Source organism: Rana temporaria, chromosome 1 (genome assembly GCF_905171775.1).
Source record: "Rana temporaria chromosome 1, aRanTem1.1, whole genome shotgun sequence".
In the NCBI taxonomy this organism is placed as follows: Eukaryota; Metazoa; Chordata; class Amphibia; order Anura; family Ranidae; genus Rana; species Rana temporaria.
Window position 1 is genome coordinate 140842655 of NC_053489.1, and position 18238 is coordinate 140860892.

The 18238-nt window shown below is 43.7% G+C and overlaps 1 protein-coding gene across 1 annotated transcript in view; it reads right to left on the reverse strand.

The window, feature by feature from the left end:
- The window catches only part of MCC (MCC regulator of WNT signaling pathway), a 415517-nt gene extending 398893 nt beyond the window's left edge, over positions 1–16624 (reverse strand). Inside the window, exon 1 of the mRNA XM_040343573.1 lies at positions 16433–16624. Coding sequence (XP_040199507.1) covers positions 16433–16605 — 173 coding nt within the window. The 5' untranslated portion in view covers positions 16606–16624. The remainder of the gene's footprint in view (positions 1–16432) is intronic.
- Positions 16625–18238: the final 1614 nt, after the last annotated feature.

An 18238-nucleotide genomic window follows, 5' to 3' on the forward strand; every position in this document is an offset into this window, starting at 1 on the left:
CAGACAGTAACAGACATACAGACATAAAGCAGAGATCTGGACAAAGTTCTTTTATGGCCCACAAAAGAGACCCAAGAGAAGTAACAAGGGAGACTTCACGGTCAGCTTTATGCGAGCCAAGAATAATATCTTGACAACCCTAGAGGACATAACACACAAGTTAAAGAATCAAGAAAAACAAATAAATAAATAAAATCATGATACTAATCCTAGGGTTCCATCATAGAATTCATGTAAAAAAAAATAAAAAAAAAATAATAAGGAATATTAAACCTATGCAGATCGATGTCTTTCATTTCATTCAGCAACAAGGCTTACAATACGCGCAAACAAATTGTAGCACTGGGAGAGCAAAAATAAACATACACAATCCATATACAACGAATAATTGTGGTCAAAAGTTTTGAGAATGACACAAATATACATTTTCACAACGCCTGCTTCTTCAGTATTTTTTAGATCTTTTTGTCAGGTGTTACTATCATATACTGAAGTAGAATTACAAGCATTTAAGTGTCAAAAGGCTTTTATTGACAACATAAAAAAGCGGAGGTCCGCGATGTTGGCACTGCAGCTGATGTTTCCATCAGCTGTCGGGTGCATGCCACCGCCATTGCGGGTAAGGGAACCCGGCAGTGTAGCCTTACATCTTCATGTGTGGAACCCTACTGCGCATGCGCGAGGCTCCACTCCTCTCTCCTACTGGCCCAGCGACAGGGGAGCTGAGCGGTGACGTCAATAGCCGTGGCTCCCGGAAATGGGGCGTCTCCCCCCCCCCCTTGTGGCACCGGAGGGGGGGGGGGGGAGGAGACAAATGAGCAGAAGTCCCACCTGTGGGTGGAACTCTGCTTTAAGTTTATGCAAAGAGTCAATATTTGCAGTGTTGACCCTTCTTTATTAGGAAATCTGCAATTCTTCCTGGCGTGCGTTCAATCAACTTCTGGGCCACATCCTGACTGATGGCAGCCCATTCTTGCATAATCCATGCTTGGATTTTGTCCGAATTTGTGGGTTTTTTGTTCACCCGCCTCAACGGGATTAAGGTCTGGGGAGTTTCCTGGGGAGATTAGGCTGAACTCCTCCTTATTAGGGTCTTTGTCCATAGCAAAAGTATTTCCTTTCAACTTGACCTCACTAGAGGATGGTCCTCACTGTGGCCACGAAAACATCTAACTACCATTCTAAGGTGACCACTGTTCTCACAGATGCCAACACTTAGGAGTCACTAAAGAGACCCGAACTAGTTGTTAACACAATAAAGTGATACGATAAGACAAAGTTTACAACACGTAGAAAATGTAAAAGCCAATCGATCGGACCTTGTGCAACTGTCTGCATCCTAAAGAAGCTACACAATGTCTGTACAAACTCTTAAGAGGAGGAGCCCAACTAAGGTCGACCATAGATGGAGAAAAAAAAAAAAATACGTATTTCCTGCAACCTCAAGTTGACAAGGAAATCCCTCCCGCCAAGCCATTGTGTTCTAGAACAGCCGCAAAAAAAACAAAAAACGCATGTAAAATCCTGCAGGCTGGTCATACCAAAATTGATCAATCAACTTGGGTACATTCAGCCTGTCCATTCACAGATTCAAACCATCTAGGTCCGGCTTAAGACCTATTGCCAGCAACATCAATTGTGTTAGGCTGGCCATATACTAAACAATTTTGTTATTTAATTTTCTTTAGATTTACCCTCAACTATGTAATGCAAGGGCCTGCCTGATTGCATACAAATTGAAAGTGTTTAGGTTTAACCCACCTATTATATGTTTTTTGTAAATCTAAAAAGGAAAGTTGTACAAGAAAATTGTATAATGTATGGCCACTTGGCCAGGCTTACACAACATTACTAAAGCTTGATGCGCACAATACAACTTTTGTTGTTTGACTGTAGATAACCACATGGAGGTGGTGGAGAGAAGAGCCTTGACTTCTTTTAGGAGAACACCACCAAGCCATTGTCTCAAATATGTGGCAAATACATGGGTTTAAATTGTACAGCGGACATACAAGTTTTTAGAGCAAAAACCCAATGGACCAAAATATCAAGTATACACTAACTGGCACAGAAAACACTACTCTTATTGAACTATATGTGTTACATCTCAAAGAGGGAAGGGGTGTGAACTTGGATATATTGGAGGTCCATGGGAAAATTAACCACAAAATATCTGCTTTTATACCGCCACCACCCATTGGAACACAAAAACTGGGAGTTATTGGAACTCTGCAACATTAGGCTTAGATGGTAACAAAAACACTTGTCTAGAAAGACCACAGACACCTCAGGAGGATTTTGAAACATTGTGGCCATCAAGACTGGGATTTTGTTAAAACATCCACAAGGTCAAGCAAAAAACAAATTGGTCCATCAAAAAAAAAGGAGGGAGAAGCAAAAACACGTGGAGAAAGACATTCTGTATGTAACTGGAGAGTTAGAAAAACTATTAAGATCTTTAACAAGCTTCACATTCCTTCAATACGCTCAAGCCTCATACACGCGATCAGTTTTCCCCCCAACGGGAAAACTGAGGAGAGCTTTTGGCCGGAAATCCGGACCTTGTGTATGCTCCTTGCAGTTTTTCGAGCCGAAAAACTGCCAAAAATCCGCGATGGAGCATACATACGGCCAGGATTCCCGGCCAAAACTCCATCGCAGTTTTCCTGTCGGGAAAACCAGCCGTATGTAGGGGAAAGACTGAACCAAGCAGGTTCTCGGCTTTCCCCTTGAGTTTCTCAGCGGCAAAAAGTCAGCCGGGAAACCCGATCGTGTGTACGAGGCCTAAGAAGCGTGTACATCCCAAAGACCCAACATCCAAACACAAGTGAAGGAACTTTCAGTGCATGTTACTCACCAACCTTCTTCATGAGACAGGGCTGATGTTTGGTCTAGCACCTTGGAGACCCAAATTCTATTATTCTAGTTTTCGCACTCTTGTAGAGATAAAGCAGTCACTAGAATTTGCTGTAGGGACACACTAGTAATGTAGCGGCTAGGAGGGATGGGGGGGCGTGGAGGAGGCCAGAGTCACAGTGTGCAGCCAAGAGATGCAGGCATCCAATACACCACAAAGGGTTGGATGCATAACATTTTAGTGGCAGCTGTTCCTCTAAAATAGAGTGAAGACAGAAATCAAATTAGTTAGCAATTAGAAATATTACAATTGTATTTTAAAATAGCATGCCTGTGTAACTTGCAACAGGATTTAATGCTCAACTCCAGTTCCCCTGATCCCCTTCCCGCAACTGTACAAAACCATTTTTCTAGGTCTCTTGGTTTTATGGCCATAGATGGCAAATCCTTGACTTCTTGGGCTTGCAGGAAATTGTTCAGATGGAAAAACAGCACTATCCAGTGGCAGATAAGACTTATGTCACGTACACACGACCATTTTTCCTTGTTCAATATTTTTATTGAGTTTTACAAAAAAAAAAATATATATAATAAGCAACATATTATGAGATACATCTATATATATATATAAAACTCAATGTCCAAGCATCACGTCCAAACGGCTAAAGATATTAACATGAAACTTGGCACACGTTACTTATATGTCAGCAACAAACATAGGATAGGTGGTTTAACCCTTACCCACCCCCATTTGCCATGGTCGGGGTTTTCCTTTAAAGTCCCATTCAACTCTATGGGAAATACATGTTACTTCATAACTTCCAAACGGCTGTACATATTTCGATAACACTTGGTCACATGTTACTTATATGTCCACTTAAACTATACCCATTTGTGAGGGTCAGGGTTTTTGTTTAAAGTCCCATGCAAATCAATGGGAAATGTATGTTCCCACATAACTTCTGTACGCCTGGAGATATTTCAATAATACCTGGTACACATTACTTATATGCCAAATAAAAAATATATGACAGTTAAATTAACCCTTACCTACACCCTTATATAAAAGATTGGTATATTTATATTACTATGATTTTCCTCCCCAAAAGGTTAAGATAGAAAGACCGGGCAACGCCGGGTATTCAGCTAGTATATAATAAAGTAGAGACATGTCTATATTTACGTAACTCTATGTAACTCAACAGGAGAGTAGAAAGAAAACTTAATGAATAACATAGTTGGATAACAAATGTGAGGACCCAATTATGGGTCAAACATTTGAGGGTCACACGACCGTTTCCTGTCGCTTTACCGACAGGAAAAAAATAAAAAAAATAAAGGCGCATTCTCAGAAGCAAGTTATGAGAAGGGAATTTGCATAATCAGCCCAAAGGGTGGAGCCATTCGAATGGAACTTTTCCTTTTTATATTTGCTAGAGCATTTCCCCCCCCCCCCCTCATGATCGGGTGTATGTAAGGTAGGCTTGACAAGAATCACGTTGAGAGAAACTTTTTTCCATGACATGAAAATAGTTGTGTGTACACGGCTTTACTGTAGGGACAGTGGTGGAAATAGGATGAGTATTGCAGCTAAAACTTATTATGTTTTATCCCAGGTCTTTCAACCAGGGTGCCTTGGCAAAATGCCTAAAAAAATTGTATACAAGCTGGCGAGTGGATAAAGTCTGCCTTTTAGTTACACAAAGCCACAGGTTTTCATTGTGCACCATTACAACGACCAATGGCATCACCAGTTGAAGAGGAGGATGCCAGTCGCCTATATAGCATCCTTGTTTGACCCCCTCACGTCCTTTTGTGGGAGTGAGGTCCTGTCTCCCAGAAATCTCACCTAGGTGACAAACAAGTAAGTTCAAACTCCCCCCACAGTCTCCTGGGACATGTGACTAGTCCCAAGAGGCTGCAGGACCAGTGTGGAAGTGAAATGCGTCTCTCAAAAGCGCAGTGGGGAGCCGGCTGTGAAAAGGGAGGAAGTCACAGCCATCTTACCACAGTTAAGATGGTGGCACCGGGGATCCAAAAAAAATGATCCGGGTAAAGACAGCACTGAACCAGCAATTGCCGTAAATCCACTTTGTTGCATTTACAGCAGGGCTCGAGTCCTGCGGGAACGCATGGGAACGACATTCCTATACTTCTCCCACAGCAGGAACGTCGCTCTCATTGTAATCAATGCGCGCCCGTCCATCCCTCCCTTGGTCCGCCTATTCCTTCTCCTCCAGTGGCCGCCGTAACAAAGTCCCGACTCTAGTGATGGGGTGCAGTTCACCCTAGCACCTGCAGAAGTGGGGGAGCCAAAGTGCCATAATGCTCCCTTCCATCCTCCCTCTCCTCGTTTGTTTTACACACGAGTCGGGCTGTCTGCTTGTCTTCCTGGACTCATGTAAACCTGAGTTGTAAGGTACGTGAGCTAGCTGCACAACCCCCTGAATTCCTTTTTCTTTGCCTCTACTTCTCTCTCATTTCTTAACCCCCCCCCCTGCAAACTGAGGGGGGGGCGTAATTGTGCAGACTGGGGGGTAATTGTGCAGACTGGGGGGAGGGGGGTAATTGTGCAGACTGGGGGGTAATTGGGCAAACTGGGGGAGGGGGTTGAGCAGACTGGGAGGTAATTGTGCAGACTGTGGGGAGGGGGGGAATTGTGCAGACTAGGGGTACGGGGGCAAGAGGGGTATTGAACAGACTAGAGGGAGTTGTGCAGAATGGAAAGGGGTGGAGAACTGAGAGCAGCGCAGAGGAAACTCCCAGAGTCTTGGAGAGAGGCAGGGCACACCAGGGAGTCGTGACGCGCGCGTGGCTGGCTCTGGTTGTGGGGCGAGACGCTGGTTTGCAACAACGACCCCTGGACCGGGAGCATCAGCCCCCCAGGAGGCCGTGCAAGGACCTGCTGAGATGACATCGCTAAGGTGAGAGACCCTGACACAGCTGACCCCCCACATCAGGTTGCATTGATGGGCACTGGTAAGGCTGCGTTGATGGGCACTGATCGGGCAGTCTCTGACCATTTCTTGATGGGCACTGATCAGGCTGAATTTGATGGGCACTGGTAAGGCTGCATTACTGGGTACTGATCAGGCTGCATTGATGGGCACTGATCACGCTTGGGTGAGTTCCCACACTTTTTTTCCCAGGACTTGACCCCTGATTTACAGCATTCAAAAAAATGTCCCAGTACCTCAAATGACACTGAGGGCAGCAATGTGACAAGCTCCTGCTGCCATTAAACAAACTGCTGGTAGGAGTGAGGCTCTTTTCCGTTTTGTGCGTCTATGGCTTAGAAAAGGAGCACACACAAACACACAGGTGATACTTTGTATACAGCTAGCAAGGGAGACATCTGCAAAAGTGGAGTCAGGGGTACACACGATAGGATATTCCAACAACAAAACCGTGGATTCCCCCCCCCCCCCCCGACGGATGTTCGCTCAAACTTGTCTTGCATACACACGGTCACACAAATGTTGTCAGAAATTGCAAACGTCAATGAACGTTAAAGGATTCCAAGCATTTTTTGTGCGTTGAATTGTTTACACACGGTCGGATTGGACAACTTTAGTTGTCAGAAAAGTTGAGAACCAGCTCTCAAATTTTTGTTGTTGGAAATTCTGACAGCAAATGTCCGATGGAGCCAACACACTCCGAACATATAACATTTGTTGTTGGAAATTCTGACCGTGGGTACACGGCATAAGCCTCCATTATTGACAAAGAACCAAAATAAATGAATAAAAGGGGCAGTGCAGGGACAGCGAGGCTGAGGCTAGATGTCCTCCCAACCAGTCATCGGAGCAGGCTCCGATTTGCTGCAATTTCTAGTGTATCCTGCGAGAAGCTTACAGTGTGCGTTGAAATTTGGGTACAAGAGAGGAGCATGTACAGGTGTGCAAGACAGACAGTAAGGCTTTAGGATTCACATGGGGACATTTACAAAAAGCCATATTTATAGAACTATGTGCAAAAATGTATGGAATACAAAGTTCAAGCACATAAAAAATTCATCAGTTCTGTTTGACTTGCAAAAAAAGAAATAAAAAATGTCCTGCTCTTGGCCGGTGAACAGAACAGCAGAGGAACAAAGGAGACTGGAATAAAGCACAGCTGGTCCCAAGAAAAGTATTCTGTACTGCCAAGTAGAGAACTACAATGCCTTGAAAAAGTATTGAAACCCCTTTAAATTTTAGCATTTTGTCATATTACAACCAAAAAACGTAAAGGTATTTTATTGAGATTTTATGTAATAAACCAACACAAAGTGGAACATAATTGTAAAGTAGAAGGAAAATGATAAATGGTTTTCCAAATTTGTTACAAATACATGAAAAGTGTGGTGTGTATTTGTATTCAGCCCCCTTTACTCGGATACCCCCAACTAAAATCGTGTAGAACCAATTGCCTTCAGAAGTCATCTAAATTTGTAACTAGAGTCCACCTGTGTTTATCTCAGTATAAATAGAGCTGTTCTGTGAAGCCCTCAGAACTTGGAATTTCAGGCAGAAATAGTCAGATGGGAGCTTTTCATTGGATATTCCATCCGTGTGTATGCCCTATCTGACTTTTTGTGCCAGAATTTCCGACGGACTTAGATAGAGTGCAGGTTCTCTATTTTTCCGTCGGAAATTCCAACAGTTTTCCTCGTAAGAAAGTCCAGGCCGTGTGTAAGCGGCATTTGTCGTGCACTCCACAAATCTGGTCTTTATGGAAGAGTGGCAAGAAGCCATAATGAGTCCCATTTGCAAGAAGCCATGTGGGGGACACAGCAAACATGTGGGAGAAGGTGCTCTGGTCAGAGGAGACCAACATTTAAACTTCTTGGCCTAAAGAAAAAGGCTATGTGTGGTAAAAAACTAACACTGCACATCACCCTGAACACACCATCCCCACCGCAACAAGATCATATTAAACTCCCCTCCCCCCCCAAAAAACAGTCCATGGACCCGTTACCTTTGGCACTCTTAATGCTGCATAAACACCATTTAGAAACCCAGCAGATAACAAGTTGCCCTCCTCTCTCACACAAACCTCCTACTACAGGTCTCATCCCATGCCTCCACCTTCTTTTGTACATCATGAGGAACTGATCACTCCACACCTTCTTAATACAGCCAAAGCCATTATCCCTCGTCTCTGGGGTCAACCTGAAACTCCTTCCATTAAAACATGGTTACAAAAGATTTCTGAGGTTAGCCTCATGGAAGAACTCACTCACATTGCAAGAGACACCAGTGAACAACACTCCCGAATCTGGGCGTCCTGGTCTTCATTCATCTCTACACAGTGCTATTTAGATATTATTTCTTCGCCCCCTTACGGGTCTGAAGCCACATGAGGCGGTCTTTCACCAAATTGTGACCCTTTATCCCACTCCCTGACATGGTTTCCCATTACTCTTGATATCTTACTAAATAAGTCCGATTAGTGATATGCTTGATACGATTGCCATGTGACCCAGCTCTCCCTCCCCGCCCTTCCCTACCCTTCCCTGCTTACCCATCCTACATCCCTCTAATCTCTTTTTCTCCATCTTTTTCCTATCCTCTTTTCTTTTTTTCTTTTTCTTCATCTATAGACAAATTGAAATGCTTGTGTTCTCTATGATGCATCATTTGGTATACTTTCCAATTTACTACTCTGTATTGATGCCTATTTGGAGAGTTGACTTACTTTTATTGTATTGTCTATTTCTATCAATAAAAAAATATATTAAACAAATCATGAGGAACTGGCTGTCAATTCATGATTTTTGCAGTTCTCCCCCACCCAGTGCAATCAGTTCTGGCACATGTGCAGACAGATCGGGCGCAGAGTTTATGGGCTCATGACAGATAGTTTGACCCATACAATGTAAAACATGATCATTATTTTTTGGCCGTGCAAGGGAGGCACAGGTGCAGCTTACAAACCTTTGCTAAAAGCAATGACGGGTTGACATTTGTGGCTGTATGCAGTTGAATGGTAATTGCATTTAAGGCCATATGCATTGAGGGACATGCGCCCTAAATACAGCAATCTATGACAGGGTGCGCAAGGCTCTTAACTCAAGCACCAACCAGAGCAGCATCCAGCCATGTTAGCCTGACATTGATTTTGACAGGCTGCTGCATTAGCACTACATACAGTGCCTTGCGAAAGTATTCGGCCCCCTTGAACTTTGCAAACTTTTGCCACATTTCAGGCTTCAAACAAAGATATAAAACTGTATTTTGTTTGAAGAATCAACAACAAGTGGGACACAATCATGAAGTGGAACGAAATGTATTGGATATTTCAAAAGTTTTTAAACAAATAAAAAACTGAAAAATTGGGCGTGCAAAATTATTCAGCCCCTTTACTTTCAGTGCAGCAAACTCTCTCCAGAAGTTCAGTGAGGATCTCTGAATGATCCAATGTTGACCTAAATGACTAATGACGATAAATAGAATCCACCTGTGTGTAATCAAGTCTTCCGTATAAATGAACCTGCACTGTGATAGTCTCAGAGGTCCGTTTAAAGCGCAGAGAGCATCATGAAGAACAAGGAACACACCAGGCAGGTCCGAGATACTGTTGTGGAGAAGTTTAAAGCCGGATTTGGATACAAAACGATTTCCCAAGGAGCACTGTGCAAGCGATAATATTGAAATGGAAGGAGTATCAGACCACTGCAAATCTACGAAGACCTGGCCGTCCCTCTAAACTTTCAGCTCATACAAGGAGAAGACTGATCAGAGATGCAGCCAAGAGGCCCATGATCACTCTGGATGAACTGCAGAGATCTACAGCTGAGGTGGGAGACTCTGTCCATAGGACAACAATCAGTCGTATACTGCACAAATCTGGCCTTTATGGAAGAGTGGCAAGAAGAAAGCCATTTCTTACAGATATCCATAAAAAGTGTCATTTAAAGTTTGCCACAAGCCACCTGGGAGACACACCAAACATGTGGAAGAAGGTGCTCTGGTCAGATGAAACCAAAATCAAACTTTTTGGCAACAATGCAAAACGTTATGTTTGGCGTAAAAGCAACACAGCTCATCACCCTGAACACACCATCCCCACTGTCAAACATGGTGGTGGCAGCATCATGGTTTGGGCCTGCTTTTCTTCAGCAGGGACAGGGAAGATGGTTACAATTGATGGGAAGATGGATGGAGCCAAATACAGGACCATTCTGGAAGAAAACCTGATGGAGTCTGCAAAAGACCTGAGACTGGGACGGAGATTTGTCCTCCAACAAGACAATGATCCAAAACATAAAGCAAAATCTACAATGGAATGGTTCACAAATAAACATATCCAGGTGTTGGAATGGCCAAGTCAAAGTCCAGACCTGAATCCAATCGAGAATCTGTGGAAAGAACTGAAAACTGCTGTTCACAAACGCTCTCAATCCAACCTCACTGAGCTCGAGCTGCTTTGCAAGGAGGAATGGGCAAAAATTTCAGTGTCTCGATGTGCAAAAGCGATAGAGACATACCCCAAGCGACTTACAGCTGTAATGGCAGCAAAAGGTGGCGCTACAAAGTATTAACTTAAGGGGGCTGAATAATTTTGCACATCCAATTTTTCAGTTTTTTATTTGTTAGAAAAGTTTGAAATATCCAATAAATTTCGTTCCACTTCATGATTGTGTCCCACTTGTTGATTCTTTAAAGCGGGGGTTCACCCTATTAATAAAAAAAAAAAAAAAAAATGGTTTTCCTCTAGCATAAAATGAGGCATAGTAGCGCGAGCTACAGTATGCCTGTCTTTATTTTTTTATCCCCGTACTCACTGTGCACTCGTAGAGACAAGATTACGACTCCCAGCGGGGAATGGGCGTTCCTATGGAGAGAGAAGGTGATTGACGGCCGGCTCTGGCACGTCACGCTTCTCCGGAAAAAGCCTAAATAGGACTTGGCGCTTCACGGCGCCTACGCATAGTCTGTGCGCAGGCGCCGTATAGCGCCGTGAAGAGCCGAGACCTGTTCCGGCTGTCTTCGGGGAGCGTGACGTGCCAGAGCCGACCGTCAATCACCTTCCCTCTCCATAGGAACGCCCATTCCCCGCGGGGAGTCGTATCTTGTCTCTACGAGTGCAAAGTGAGTACGGGTATAAAAAAAATAAAGACAGGCATACTGTAGCTTGCGCTACTATGCCTCATTTTATGCTAAAAAGTTGTCATGGAGGGTGAACCACCGCTTTAAAAAAAAAATTACAGTTTTATATCTTTATGTTTGAAGCCTGAAATGTGGCAAAAGGTCGCAAAGTTCAAGGGGGACAAATACTTTCGCAAGGCACTGTATTTCCATCTTGTGGGATACTTTATTATAATTGGTGAAAGTAATTTCTTCTGGGATTTGTGATGTCGGAATCCCAGGGGGCTGCAGGTGGAGGCTTACGTGTCATTTATGCCTACACAAGAGTGGGGACAGGAGGTGGATCAAAACATGAAAACAAGACAAAATAATGAAATAAAAAACAAAACATATAAATCAAAAACAAAACAAATTAATATATATATATATTACACACACACACACACACACACACACACACACACACACACGGAAGAATGCTGAAAAGTTGTTGTTTGTGCAAATTTTCATAATGCTGCAGTGCATACTGTAAAGATAAAGCATGATACAAAAAAAAAAAAAAAATTGCAATAATCTATAGCTGTGTCTAATATGATAGCAGCATTTCAACTTCTGTAACCAGGACACTGTATTCTGACAACGGCTCCCACTGCCGTCACAATCCACTGATCAGCAGCTGCAGCCACTGTTTAACAGAGGTTTTCCATTCAAAATAATTCAATTTACTAATCAACTTCTGTAGAACAGTTGATATAAGGAAAGACGGGATGGACAGCCGCACTCCAAAAAAAAACATAAGGTTGTCTTTATTGTAAAAAAAAAAAAAAAAAAAAAAAAAAAAAAAAAAAAAAAAAAAAATTGATAAAAAATGCACTACAAAACAAGCAGAACACAGGGAAAACCGCCTACGCGTTTCACACTCCGATTAGTGCTTAGTCAAAATAGAACAGGGAGGGTCACACACAGATTGACATTTAACTTTCCCCTGCCCTACCAGCCAAGTTACAAATGGTCAATGCCCAGTCTTACCTTAAAAAAAGCAGAAGTCTAGTAAAACATGTTCCATCACTGTTCTCTCCCCTACTGATCAAGCACAAATGCTTACTCACCGGGTGTTTGTAGATGTGTCAAATAGATGGATCATAGTAAGCAGTGTGGATTTGATTTAAATCAAGTCTGTTTAAATCACTACCAAAAAGGTTTGATTCAAATAAACTTGATTTAAATCATAATTTTTTAAGAGCAATTGTCATCTCTGTCCCTCAGCGGTTCTTCCTCTGACAGTCCCATTCAATGGGACTGGGTGGATGTGGATGCCCACTAACAAGCGCTGCCATGATGGATCTGAAATGACAGGTGCTCTTTAAATCTAAGGACTTATTGCTGGTAGTTAGAATCTTAAAATAGTTTCAAACATAATGAAGAAGGTTTCCTATTTAGAATAATAAGGTGTTAAATTAGTAAAACAGCGATATCAGAACCAATTCAATCATACAGTTTGTAGTGTACATAGATTTGCAAAACAATGGGATAAAGGAATATTCCTGAACTTTGGTTTATCTCATGGTTACTGCGAAATTGTGTGAATGCATCAGTGCAGTTTATGTTATCTCAGCTTGCATTCATTGAATGAATTGACCAGAAATGTAAATTTTGCAGAATATACACCCTCATGCTTTATAAACTAAAATTATTAATGTATGCTAAATAGAAAACCATCTTTTTTTATAAAAATAATTTGATAAAAAAACAAAACACACACACACACACACACACACACAATAAAAAAATCATTGATTTTTATCCACTCCGATTTCAATTACATTTATTTAAATAAAGCCTTTTTACTAGCAAAATAAAAATCAAGATTTAAATCAAATCCACCCTGACTGGCAGCAAGTTTATTTTTTTTGTAATCTGCCTCTAAACGCCTATGTATGCATGAACACATAGACTAACAAGTAGAGGAGTTCAGAGGCAGAAACAAAAAAGTCAGACACCCCTAACAGCCATGTAAAAACATCCAGTGTGCCTTAAAAGGAGTTGTAAAGAAAAAAAAAATGTTGCCTAAAATTAATGTCTGCAAGGTAGACAGAATAGTGTAATGATTCTGTTAAAAAAACGAGTAAATACCTATGCAATTCCTTCATCTATATCTAGTTTCTGTTCTCTAATTCACTTCCTGTTTTGCGACGCTCGTTCATGTAAGAACTCCATTTCCCAGTATGCATTGTGGCACGCTCTGTAATTCACACCTCCTTGAAGTCTCTAACACGTAGAGAGTGTCCTGCCGCACAGATGTAGTTCCCAGGAGGGGGTGAGCACGTCACTGACCACCGCAGTAAAGCCTCCCATCACGGTGGTGAGTAACAATCAGACAAGCAGGAAGTGAAGAGAACAGAGGAGAAATAGAGCAACTTCTGAGCAAAAACGAACAATGAGGAAGTGAAAAGAGGAATGTCTGCAGGTAAAGGATGCTTATTATGAAAAAAAAAAAAAAAAAAAGAAGATTTTCTTTACAACCCCCTTTAAATTTATAAGATGTAAAGTATATAAAAATGTATCGAAAAGACACAGACAATACAATGTAGCAAACATTTAATCTCACAAAAAAATGCACACTGATCCACCAGAACACAGTGCGGAGAAACGTTCTCAGCACATTTTCCACACCACATTCAAAATGCACTGCAGTCGCAATCTGCAGCAGAAGTCAATGTTGATGACACCCCAAAAGCAAGTTGCAAATGCAGTGTTGCAAGTTTCCATAAGCAGTGCATCCACGGTGGTGCAGTGCGATTTAATTCACAATGAATGGGCTCAGATCACATTGAACTGCATGTGTATTGAAAAGAAACGTGCAGCATCTTCCTGTGCAATTCTTAGTGTGAACCGGCCCTCAAAGAGAGGAAAGTTCTCTCGTCTCCACTATACAAATACAATTTTTTCACTTTTTTTTTTTATCATGTAAAAAAAATAGTTAAAGCGGAGTTCCGGCCACAATTTCACTTTTTAAATATAAATACCCTGTAATACACAACCTAATGTATTCTAGTAAAGTTAGTCTGTAAACTAAGGTCCGTTTTGTTAGGTTGTTACAGCATTTAGACACTTTATAACATAGAACTTGACTGGGGCCATCTTAAGTGTGGGCATCATGAAGCCAGACTGTATGACTTCCTGGATTTCAGCCTTGCAAATCTCGCACATGCTCAGTGCTGCACAAGCAGTGTCAGATCAGGTTTCAGCACCTGTGCTGTCCAAGTCACATGATTCTTTGAGACTGGGGAGTGCACAGACTCCTGGAAAGTTACACCTACTACATTCCCAGGAGTCTGTGTGGTGTAGATTAGGAAGCTTAAGCACCTAGGTGCAGGAAGTGGGAAGATTAACTATTCTGCCTAGCAACAACACTTTAAAGCCATCTAGGAAAAAAAAAAAAATCGTAAAGGACTAATGAATTTTTTTTAAAACTACTGATGTAATGTTATATTTATGGGTGGAACTCCACTTTAATGTCCCATCCCCCCATGTACATCACTCGCCTAGGCAAATGATGTACATCCTGCGCCTCCTGGGATATACATGTCACATATCCCTGGGGGGTTGAGCCCAGTGGCACATCATCAAAAGGTCCCCTGGAGAGCCTCCTGATGACATCACACAAGAAGATGGCAGTGCAATATCAGAGTGGTGGCAGAAGGGAAAAACATCTCAGCTCTGGATCTGATAGGTATGCGAGTATTTTAAAGATCCAATAAGTGGGAGTAAAAAAAAAATTCCTTGAAGTGGTTGTAAACCCTTACAGGCCACTTTTACCTACAGGCAAGCTTAGATTAAGGCTTACTTGTAGGTGCAACAAATATCTCCTAAACCTACACAGATTAGGAGATATTTGCAAAAAAGGCAGCACCGATGTCTACGGCGCAGGCGCACTGAGCATGCCATTTTTAACGGCGATCGTGCTGTGACTGGCCGCTACCACGCACATGCGTGGGAGTGACGTCATCGCAGCTACGGCCAGTCACAGCGCTGGAGCCGCGACACCCGGAAGTCACTCGGGAGAGATAGCGGCGACGGAGGAGGTGTCCGAGGGTCGCTGCGGGGGCTTCGATCTCAGGTAAGTAATTCATAATGTGCTAGTATGCTATGCATACTAGCTCATTATGCCTTTCTTCACCTCTAATCCCAGGTGCTGCCGCCACCATTCCGGGTAAGGGAACCCGGCAGTTTAGCCTTTCGGCGTCACAGCGGGTTCCCTACTGCGAATGTGTGAAGCGTGCTACATTTTCTAATTGGCCTGGCGACTAGGGAAGGAGGAGGGGGGCCAAACTTCTAGGAGATGGCCCTTTGTTCCCGCCTGAAAAAGGTGCCAAAATGTGGCACAAGAGGGGGTGGGAAGTGTAAAAGCCAGTTCCACTCTTGGCATGCTTTGTATGATTTTATTTCTTATAGATCTGTGCAATACATCATTCCTGTAATAAAGACCAGTCAGTGCCGCTTCTCTCTCTATGTGCGGGGTGACTGGTCTTGTCTCCACCCCTTCCTGTAGTTCCTGTGCACAGCCTGTGGTGGGTGGAGCCCCTCCCAGAGCTCTGCTCTTTGCACAGGCTATGTTTAGCACAGTGATGATGCCACTCCCACTTTCACAAGGTAATACCTGGGTTTGAAAAGACGTGTGCTGGATTTCTATCCTTTGTGCCTATTGAGGAATATAAAAAGAATTAAAGCGGGGGTTCACCCGGAAAAAAAATTTAACATTAGATTGAGGTTAATTGTGGGAAGCACAATCGGGTGTTTTTTTTTAAATCAATGCAGTACTTACCGTTTTAGAGATATATGTTCTCCGCCGCTCCGGGTATGGTCTTCGGGACTGGGCGTTCCTATTCGATTGACAGCCTTCCGACCATCGCATACAGCGCGTCACGAGTTGCCGAACGTCGGTGCGGCTCTATACGGCGCCTGCGCACCTACGTTCGGCTACTTTCGGCAACTCGTTACGCGCTGTATGCGACAATCGGAAGGCTGTCAATCAAATAGGAACACCATGTCCCGCAGATCATACCCGGAAGCCGCGGAGAACATCTATCTCTAAAACGGTATGTACTGCATTGATTTAAAAAAAAAAAAACACCCGATTGTGCTTCCCACAATTAGCCTCAATCTAATGTTAAAAATGTGTATTTCGGGTGAACCCCCGCTTTAAAGTTTTTGTGTCAGGAGTTCTGCTTTAACCATATAAAGTGTGGCAGTCATCCACCAATCATCTCTCTGATCTCACCCCAGTGCAATGAATCAAGCCTCCCCTCTCCCATCATCAGCTGTCAGCTCTCCCCTACCTACCTCCATGCAGGTAGGTGGCTGGCTTACCCTTTGCAGCCTGAACCCCCCCAGGGCCTGCAATCATGGTGAGTGCCCCCCCTGCACACAACTATGCCAGGAACTTGGAAAGTTGTGTCCCCCATGCAGGGAGAGGGAGGAGGGAGATGTGTGTGGCGTGTTACCTGCTGATATATCCGTCTCCGTCCCCATCACACGTCTGGAAGAGGCGCCTCATCCTCTCCTCCTCCCCGGTACTGGACGTGTCGCTGCTGCCGCTACAGCTGGTACTCCCGTTCACTTCTACAGCGGCCGCCATAGTACACGGCGGGGCGGCCAGAGACTGCCCACTCTGCATACATACACAGCCGCCAGCTGCGGACACATGAAGCGGAGCCCCGCCCACACCTCCTCCTGGACCCGCCTCCTCCGCCCCGCATTCCCTCCGCTCACTGCTATCCACATAGCTCGGCCGGAGAGCTGACACTTCATCACACTTCTTACCGGAAGTGCGGGCTTATTACCTATACAGGGCACAAAAATGTGCCAGTCTGGGTCCATGATCAATCCTCATTCACATTATGCAGCGCATCGCTTATACTCAAGTGTTTTGCGCGTTGTCGTGCCTCAGAGGCCCCATTTACACCTAGCGAAGCCTCAGCGCACCTTTACGCGCTTCACGCACAGGCCGCCCATTCACCCTAAGGTCACATTCACATTTATAGGTAGATTCAGAAAGAGTTAGGCCGGCTTATCAGTAGATAAGCCGACCTAACTCTGAATCTATGCCGCCGTATGTTTAAGCGTATGCTCAAACAGAGATACGCTTAAACATATCTAAGATAGGCCGGCTTGCGCCGTCCTATCTTAGATTGCAATTTTTCGGATGGCCGCTAGGTGGCGCTTCCATTGCGGCCGGCGTAGATTATGTAAATGAGCTTATACGCCGATTCACGAACATACGCCCGGCCGCCGCAGTCGAATTATGTCGTTTTCGTAAGGCCTTAGGCGGCCTAAAGTTATTCCACCTATGAAGTGGAATAACAATGTTAAAGTATGGCCACCGTTCCCGCCGCGAGGTTCGAATTTTTTACGTCATTTGCGTAAGTCGTCCGCGAATCGGGAGTTACGTCGTTTACGTCCACGTCGAAATCAATAGGCCCGTGCGGCGTACTTAGCCACAATGCGCACTGGGAAATGTAGGCGCCAGTAGCAAAAAACGTCAAAAAACGTGAGGTCAAGCCTCATTTCCATACAACACGCCCCCTCCAACCAATTTGAATTAGGCGCCCTTACGCCCGCCGCGATTACACTACGCTGCCCTAAGTAAGGAGGTAAGTGCTTTGAGAATCATGTACTTGCCTCTCTTACTTAAGGCGGCGTAGTGTAAACACGCTAGGCTACGCCGTCTTAAGATTGCACGGCCGTACCTGAATCTACCTATTAGTGTTTACAAAAACAGCAACGAAGCCCACAGGATTTGCGCATTTTGGAATCCTTAATGGCACCCCAAACGCAGTTAGCAGAAGCGCTTTTTCTCGCGTAGCAAACGCCCATTAAAAAAACATGCAACGCCTAAAATGGCTCTGGAGCTTCTTTGTCACGCATAGAGCAACCCGTTCAAGTGAAATGCACAAAAATATGCGAGCAGGAATGCACGTGATTCTAGGCAAAGTGTGAATGGGGCCGAACAGGGTGCCCCTCTTTGCCACAATAGAAGCTCCCGAGCGTTTTAAGGTATCATAATTAATGGCATTGCAAGCACGGCATGTGCTTTTTTTATTGCTTTTTGAGCATTCTAGAAATGTGCAGATGTAAGTGGGAACGCTCAAAATCGCATGAAAAATGCACATTGCACTTTCAGTGCCATTATTTCCTAATGGCACCCCAAACTTGGCCAACAGCTTGGCACGCTACAAAACACGTGAAGCTCAACACCTGAAAAGGTGTGGAGGAAAATATTTCATTGTTTTTTTGTATAAGAAATGTTT